This window comes from Silurus aristotelis (assembly GCF_946808225.1).
Source record: "Silurus aristotelis genome assembly, chromosome: 6".
NCBI classification, from domain to species: Eukaryota; Metazoa; Chordata; class Actinopteri; order Siluriformes; family Siluridae; genus Silurus; species Silurus aristotelis.
The window spans coordinates 1,038,852-1,047,364 of record NC_139579.1 but is presented as its reverse complement, the minus strand read 5'-3'; the positions used below and the strand labels follow the sequence as shown (position 1 = coordinate 1,047,364).

Sequence of the window (8,513 nt, the reverse complement as noted above, 5' to 3'; positions counted from 1 at the left end):
CTCTGATTGGTCTGATTTGTAGAAATTCCGGTTCCTGTGTTCCAAGCAAAGTCTGTTAAAGGAGTACCAGGACAAAACAGTCCGCCTGAGCACCGCCAACACACACTCCTACAGAAAAGGTACATACACACAAACACACACTCAGTTTTACACATAACTATAGCACAAACACAGTGTGTTCTGAATGTGTGTGTGTGTGTGTGTGTGTGTGTGTGTGTAGTGGACGTGCGGTTTGAAGAGTTTGTGACGTTGCTGTTGAGTCCTCAGTCTAAAGACACCTTGGGCAGCGGTTAGTGTTTTTCACCCACACACACACACACACACACACACACACACACACACACACACACACACACACACACACACAAACCTAAATGAACATGCTCTACCTTCAGCTGACGTGTTCCATGTCCTTATTTGATATTGATTGTGTGTGTGTGTGTGTGTGTTGCAGATACTCTCTACTTCTTTGGTGATAATAACTTCACCGAGTGGCATTCTCTGTTTGAGGAGTACAACTCGCCACCATACAGCCTGCCACACACCACCCCCGCCTACAGCTTCGGCATCGCAGGTATATATACACACACACACACACACACACACACAGATGAAAGACACACATGTTCTCTTTTGCTGTATCTGGTTCAGGTCCAGGTACAGGTGTTCCCTTCCACTGGCACGGTCCAGGATACTCCGAGGTCATCTACGGCAGAAAGGTGTGTGTGTGTGTGTGTGTTTTCAATAGACATATGGAATCTGGACTTAGCTGTAACACTGTGTGTATGTGTAGCGTTGGTTCCTGTATCCTCCTGATCAGGCCCCAGAGTTCCACCCAAATCACACCACCCTGTCCTGGGTCACACACTCATACCCAAACCTAGAGGAACACAACACACCCCTGGAGTGTACCATTAGGCCAGGAGAGGTAAACACACACACACACTCACTCACTCTCTCTCTCTCTCTCTCAAAGAAAAGCCCAGCAATATATTTCATCTGCATTATCGCTGAAGGTCAATAAAGAGCCCTGTGTGTGTGTGTGTGTGTGTGTGTGTGTGTGTGTGTGTGTGCGCATGCCAGGTCCTGTATTTTCCAGATAGATGGTGGCATGCTACACTGAATCTAGACACCAGTGTTTTCATCTCCACCTTTATGGGTTGAACATCCTCACCCTCCTCCTATACAAAAGGACCAATCAGGTTCCTCAAATCCTGAAATATTTTTTCCAGCACCAATCAGAATTCCTCCTTCAGAGCTTCATTAAAGACCAAGAAGGACCACGAGTGAACAAACAGACCAATCAGATCTCCTTGTCTTGTGACCTCATAACCGCAAGAGGACCAATCGGAGTGGAGCGGTGACTGGGGAATTCCCCGTGTCCTCCTGAACCAACGTGAATTAATTCTGAAAATGACGTGTTAATAAACGTGATGATTTTAGAGACGGTGTGTTTCTTTTACACTTCACCCTATGTTTTTTGGAATTGAAACACATCCATCGTGTGTATGAAAAGTAGTTTATTAAACACACACACACACACACACACACACACACACACACACTTCGGCTCCTTCTCACTGTGTGTAGAGGAAGTTCACTGCTACATAATATTATACATGTGAATATATTTATAGTGTGAAATGTAGAAACTGAAACAACTTCATGTCCTACAGAAGTCCCAGGTGAAAGGGAAATGACTGTACATGTGCGTGTGGAGACTCTGTGCCATTCAAAACGCCAAACCCGTCCAATCAGAGAGCAGTTTCACGATGAGGTCACTTCCTCCAGACCAGTTCTCCTGCGATGTAGGTTTCCCAGACTGTGAGCGCGTCGTCCAGTAGGACCAAATCTGCACACAGTGTCATTTACACTCATGATTATAGTGTGTGTGTGTGTGTGTGTATAATAATATAAAACACACACACACACACACACACACACACCTGCATCTGCACTGTACTTCAGTGTCCCCTTCCTGTGGCTGATCCCCAGCAGCTGAGCTGCATGCAGAGACGCAGCATCCAACGCTGCCTCCACTGTGCATCCTGCACACACACACACACACACACACACACGGACATATAATATATCAGGCATTTCTCCTATGATCTGATTATGGGATTATTCAAAACACACACACGTACCGGAGGCCTGTTTAAAATGTCTCACACACATGTCCATGGTGGCGATGCTGCCGCTCAGCGTCTTAGTTCCTGCACGAATAAACCTCTCGTTAAAGGGGCGTGGCCTGTGCATAGTTTTTATGAGGAGAGGCGTGGCCTGTTTGTAGTGTGTGTGTAGTTTGGGTTGTGTGTGTGCGTGTGTGAGACCTGCAACGTAAGCATGTAGTCCCTGTATGTGGATTTCTTGCTGCCCCAGTGTGTGTCTGCCTGCAGGAAGGCCCATCGCTGTAATTGCATCAGTCACCAAAACCAACCCTGTAACACACACACACACACACACACACACACACACACACACACAGACACACACACAGAGTAATGGTGGGCTGTATATAACTGTGTGTGTGTGTGTGTGGGTGTGTGGGTGTGGGTGTGTGTACCTGCAGGGTGAGCTCTGTGTGCGATCCTCAGTGCAGCGGGGTGTGTGTGTATGCCGTCAGCAATCATACCGTAATACACAGTACGACCTGCAGGCACACGGTCACTTGTCAGCAATCCCACAATGCCTGGGTCTCTGTGATGAAACTGTACACACACACACACACACACACACACACACACACAGTATATTTCAGAGACTACTACCATCTGTTAGTCAGTATAACCTTGAAAAATAGTGTGTGTGTGTGTGTGTGTGTGTGTGTGTGTGTGTTCCTCACAGGTAGCATGGCATTGAACAGGTGTGTGATGAATGACGCTCCGTTCAGGACGGCCTCCTCAGCCTGAGCAAGATCAGCCATGGAGTGACCTGATCAACACAAACCAATCACAATAAAACATTCCACAGTGTGTGTGTGTGTGTGTGTGTGTGTGTGTGTTTACCCAGTGACACCGTGATGCCCCTTCGTGCCAGCTCACAGATCGCTGGCCCGCTATTAGGGAGCTCTGGTGCTAACGTAACCATGGCAACGTTCTCCAGCTGCCCGTAGGTCTCAAACAGGTCGGCCACGCCCCCTTTGGAAAAAGAGCGAAGAAAGCGAGGAGGGTGAGCACCTTTTTTCTCCTCACTTATAAATGGACCCTCGAGATGAAGACCTGAGAGAGAGAGAGAGAGAGAGAGAGAGAGAGAGAGAGAGAGAGAGAGAGAGAGAGATGATGTAGCACCGAATGTACTGAATGTCTGAGGTAAATTTTGTTCCATTATGATCCCCCACGTCTACACCAATTAAAAGGTGCAGGATATTTATTGGTACCTCAAATAATGACGATACCAGCAGGGGGCAGCGTTTTCTCTTACAGCCCCACAGAACAGCACACATCAACAATAATGAGAGAGAAACCTATAATATTTACACTCACCCAGCACTCCGGCTCCATCTGCTCCCCCATCCTTCACCTTTACCTTAGGAATCACCTACACACACACACACACACACACACACACACACACACACACACACACACAGGTTAAAGTCCAGGTGTATAAGGTGTAAGTGTGTGTAAGAGCAGAGCGAGCACAGAGTCTGACCTGGTGATAAATATCAGGAGGAGACGTCACCAGTGTGGGGCAGAAGGACGTGACGCCATGTTCCAGAATCCTCTTGGCCACCAGAGCCACGCCCCCTGTGATGTCATCAGTGGCCTGCGAGAAGTCAATGCCGTATCCACCTACCAAAGTCGAGCAGAAGACGGAGTTACATTCCGTCACAACGCGTCACAACGAATCAGGATGTGTGTGTGTGTGTGTGTGTGTGTGTGTGTGTGTGTGTGTGTGTGTTACCGTTGATCTGCACGTCGATGAATCCGGGGGCAATGATTTTATTCCCACAGTCGACTTTTCGATCTGCAAAACCCTGTTCTTCAAAGAACAGCTTCTCCGGGTTCAAGATCTTTCCATCACGCACCCACAGGTCCTCTCTCCACACACACACACACACACACACAAAATCATGAAGAGAACACTCACGTTATATTGTGTGTGTGTGTGTGTGTGTGTGTGTGTGTGTGTGTGTGTGTGTGTGTGTGTGTGTGTGTATACCTCTCCAGATGATGGTCTCTGAGGATCCTGCAGTTGACAAACTGAGTGATGGAGGCATCAGACACACTCTTGTTGGACGGCATCTTTCAGAAGTTCCTCAGAGCAGCGTGTAGAGGAACGACTCGATGTGTCCTGACGTGATCTGCTGACTTCTGAAGCACGGGATAAGTTCCTGAGTCCTGAAAAGACTGCAAAACACACACACACACACACACACACACACACACACACAGACAATCTGTCTCTGAAACACACCTTGTTGACTTTGACCATCTTGAAGATCTTTCAGGGTGATAAAACTTCACAGCTGTGACAGTCACACTTTTAACTAATGTACATGGAAAACTACAGGTGGATCATGAAAACACACACAAACTTACCGTTAACTCATTACTGCATGAAGCTGAAAACCCGTACACACACGTATACACACACACACACACACACACACACACACACACACACACACCGTTAACAGGAAGTGAAGTGCGCATGTGCACGTCACGCGCCGGTCAGCTGAGAGAGTGCACCCTATCTAGGGCACTTGGTGTAAAGGGAACAGTGGAACACGTGAGGAACTCCTGAGGTGATTCCCATCACAATAAAAAGCACGTTCACGTGATCACGTTCCTCCGAGAGCGCAGGCGCGTCACGTCATTCGGCGTAAATTTAATTTAACAGTGTGGGGGGGGCAATTTCCCATGAGCAATTTTTGAAGGGGGACACAAATAATACAGTCAAATTGTACTTATAAAGACACAGTGTCCCCACAGTGAAACACTGCTTTTATCATTATTATTGTAGCATGGAGACTTTATGACGTCATTATGGTTATTTTCAAAGTTTCCCTCAGGTTCAATGACAAAGCAAAACAAGGAATAAAAAAAAATAATTTTTATTTGAAATTAATTAAGACACTTAAGAACTTAAGAGTTGCAGTGCTCTAGTACAGGGGGGGTCAACCAGTCAGAGACCAGGAGACACATTTTTGACTGTGTTACCGCAAAGAGCCACATCATACACATGGGCACATGAACATCACCCATCCCTTCCTCTTACACACACACACACACACACACACACACACACACACACACACACACACACACACACACACACACACACACACACACACCTCTGCTCAGCCAGATTTATTGTAAATGTCACACACCAACATAATGAGAGAAATTGACTCCTACAGTTCTTAGACCACAGGACAGTCATTTTCAACAATGATCACTGCACTGTCTCACACACACTTTTACTAGTTCATTTTTACAAGGGGCCACATGAGAAACCTGAATTGTGTCAGAGGGCCACACCAACGATAATTTTTTAGAGATGCACCGAAATGAAAATTCAATTCAAATGGCAATGAATTCCATCATTTGTTTGTGTTTTATGCCTTTTGCCTTGACATCATCACTGGAAAACTTTCCCGCCTTTTCAAAAACGTCCTCTACAGACGGAGTGCGCATGCTCGGATTGACTTTACTTTTCTGCGCCGCGTTCTTCTCATATTTAGAAGGCAATCGGGATGTTTGGATTTCAGGTGATAAATTTAACCCGACGTGGAGAAACTCTTTGCAGATACACCCACTCTTGACATTTTAGCATTGCATGTTTTGCAAATCGCTCTGCGCACACCGCAGACATGTTGCTCTTATCCAGATAACCGTCTGCTGGCTGCGCTTTTTTATTGCGTCATTACAATTGTGTTTCTGTCGTGTTGTTTCGGTGATTTAGGCATTTCCAAAAATTCTCGGTGCATCCCTGTAATTTATGATTGGCCTCATGCCAAGGTCTGATATACCGCAAAGTTTCCCAGTAGGGGCGCCGCTCATTTAGGTCTTAAAAATACCGTATTGAACTTAAGCAAAGCGAACACACACATTAAAAATCAAACACACACAAACTTCGAAAGGAACATAAGAGCCGCCGCATGAAACCAGCCAAAGAGCCGCATGCGGCTCGCGAGCCGCGGGTTGGCCACCCCTGCACTAGTACATTAGTTGCAGTGTTAGCTGCAGTGCACTAGTACATTAGTTGCAGTGTTAGTTGCAGTGCACTAGTACATTAGTTGCAGTGTTAGTGTCAGTGCACTAGTACATTGGTTGCAGTGTTAGTTGCAGTGCACTAGTACATTAGTTGCAGTGTTAGTGTCAGTGCACTAGTACATTAGTTGCAGTGTTAGTTGCAGTGCACTAGTACATTAGTTGCAGTGTTAGTGTCAGTGCACTAGTACATTGGTTGCAGTGTTAGTTGCAGTGCACTAGTACATTAGTTGCAGTGTTAGTTGCAGTGCACTAGTACATTAGTTGCAGTGTTAGTGTCAGTGCACTAGTACATTAGTTGCAGTGTTAGTTGCAGTGCACTAGTACATTAGTTGCAGTGTTAGTTGCAGTGCACTAGTACATTGGTTGCAGTGTTAGCTGCAGTGCACTAGTACATTAGTTGCAGTGTTAGTGTCAGTGCACCAGTACATTAGTTGCAGTGTTAGCTGCAGTGCACTAGTACATTAGTTGCAGTGTTAGTGTCAGTGCACTAGTACATTAGTTGCAGTGTTAGTGTCAGTGCACTAGTACATTGGTTGCAGTGTTAGTTGCAGTGCACTAGTACATTAGTTGCAGTGTTAGTTGCATTGCACTAGTACATTGATTGCAGTGTTAGTGTCAGTGCACTAGTACATTGGTTGCAGTGTTAGTTACAGTGCACTAGTACATTAGTTGCAGTGTTAGTGTCAGTGCACTAGTACATTAGTTGCAGTGTTAGTTGCAGTGCACTAGTACATTAGTCACAGTGTTAGCTGCAGTGCACTGAACATTAATTGAGCCGCAGACACACACCTGACTCGTGTGTGTAGAGTAGGTGAGATGAACTGGGAAAGCAGGCAGTGGGTCAAACCACTGTGAGGAAGGGGAGGGGGAACTCAACTGTTTCTAAATGCAGGAATTTTTTTTTCTACTTACACAATTATTTAGGTATACATACATATATATTTCACAATAGAGAGTGCGATATTTTTTTCAATAATTTTTTTTTGGATGGCTGGGGGGGGATTAGAACCGGCGAACCGTTTCTCCTCGTCAGTGTGGAAACATGAAGGCGTTTTCACCTCGGAGCGCTGACATGTGTATTCATGTGTTGTCTCACTCTTTCCATTTCCAGCTCCAGTCATGTAGTCGAGTTAAAGTAGATCCACACAGTAAAATGTGACTCCAGGAAAAGTGTCCCTTTAAAACTTCACTTAAATAAAAGTACAAAAGATTTTGCCTTCAAATGTACTTCAGTCTCCAAAGTAGTGATTTATTATAACTATAATGTTCATATCATTTTTATCACAAGATTCTTTACTCGAATGACTCGAATGTGACTCTCAGCACACTGATCTATTAATAGAATGATATTAATGACTCAAACACTGATTGATTTCTATTATAATGATCATGAACCCAAAACCTTCTTTTCTACTACTTCAGTAAAAACGTGTAAATGAGGTCACGTGTGTGGTGGTGAGTTCGAGTCTGGAGTTTCTTCATCATTTATTCCTCTCTAAATGTTCTGCTTGATGTTGAACTGATGCTGAACTGTATGTTGGTGATCAGAACACGTGTAAAACAGAGCGTGCGCTCGATCCTGATTGGTGACTCGCTGCGTGTTTCACCAGTTACGTTTTTATCCTCGTTATAAAAATCGAAACTCTTCAATAAAGTTTTTTTTTTCTTTCATTCATCGGTTTTGCTGATCATCAGTACTAGATGTTTACTGGAACTATCAGCTATTAGCAAAAATCCATGCGATAGTTTTTTTTATATTTAATTTAGCACATTATAACGATTTGTTCATGTTTTTTTTATTTTTGTAATGAAGTTCAGTACCATTTTTTTTAAATTCAGTATTTATTTTATAAACTACTGGTTGATCAATCGGTTATCGGCAAGTATGATTCAGCTTAGCTATCGTTATCGATAAAATCCACTATCAGTCGACCTCAAATTAATACCTGCTTACAGTCAACAATTTACTGTGATTGTAGTTATTAAATAAAAATGTCATTCATATAAATTTATTCATTCCCTCATTTCATCATAACATACAGGTCTGATCTAGAGAAAAGAAGATTTGATGTTTAATCTTATATTGTGTTGGTTGTACTTGTCTGATTTATTGCTCATATTTGTTAAATAATACAGAACAAAGAGTTTACAGAACACAATCACAATATTAAATCGCACAATAATGATCCACCTTCAAATAGTGCTGACGACTAAGGTTTAGTTTATTTTAATAATATATTATAATAAAAAAACATTGAGTGACAGGTATTTTATATACAAATGGAAACATAT

At 43.9% G+C, this 8,513-nt stretch overlaps 2 protein-coding genes across 8 annotated transcripts in view; one reads left to right on the top strand and one right to left on the bottom strand.

Moving 5' to 3' along the window:
- The window catches only part of jmjd8 (jumonji domain containing 8), a 2,442-nt gene extending 1,002 nt beyond the window's left edge, over window positions 1-1,440 (top strand). Inside the window, exons 4-9 of one of the 2 annotated variants that reach the window (XM_083545156.1) lie at window positions 23-119; window positions 221-289; window positions 455-574; window positions 652-719; window positions 794-928; window positions 1,084-1,440. In XM_083545156.1, coding sequence (XP_083401282.1) covers window positions 23-119; window positions 221-289; window positions 455-574; window positions 652-719; window positions 794-928; window positions 1,084-1,164 — 570 coding nt within the window. In that variant the 3' untranslated portion in view covers window positions 1,165-1,440. The remainder of the gene's footprint in view (window positions 1-22; window positions 120-220; window positions 290-454; window positions 575-651; window positions 720-793; window positions 929-1,083) is intronic. The other variant, XM_083545157.1, reaches the window with a different exon arrangement.
- Window positions 1,441-1,500: 60 nt separating this feature from the next.
- amdhd2 (amidohydrolase domain containing 2) lies at window positions 1,501-4,782 on the bottom strand. Of its 6 annotated transcripts, none has more exons than XM_083545144.1 (12): window positions 4,545-4,771; window positions 4,165-4,352; window positions 3,907-4,043; window positions 3,655-3,794; window positions 3,486-3,540; window positions 3,009-3,221; window positions 2,846-2,934; window positions 2,567-2,711; window positions 2,334-2,441; window positions 2,148-2,216; window positions 1,947-2,048; window positions 1,501-1,852 (listed from the first exon to the last, which is right to left on the bottom strand). In XM_083545144.1, exons 2-12 carry the CDS (start codon window positions 4,245-4,247, stop codon window positions 1,779-1,781), a joined length of 1,215 nt encoding a protein of 404 aa, XP_083401270.1. In that variant the 5' UTR covers window positions 4,248-4,352; window positions 4,545-4,771; the 3' UTR covers window positions 1,501-1,778. The 6 variants fall into 6 exon arrangements, with proteins under 6 accessions (XP_083401270.1, XP_083401271.1, XP_083401269.1 ...); XM_083545145.1 differs by having other exon boundaries at window positions 4,165-4,343; window positions 4,545-4,627; XM_083545143.1 differs by having other exon boundaries at window positions 1,964-2,048; window positions 2,148-2,441; window positions 4,545-4,782.
- Window positions 4,783-8,513: the final 3,731 nt, after the last annotated feature.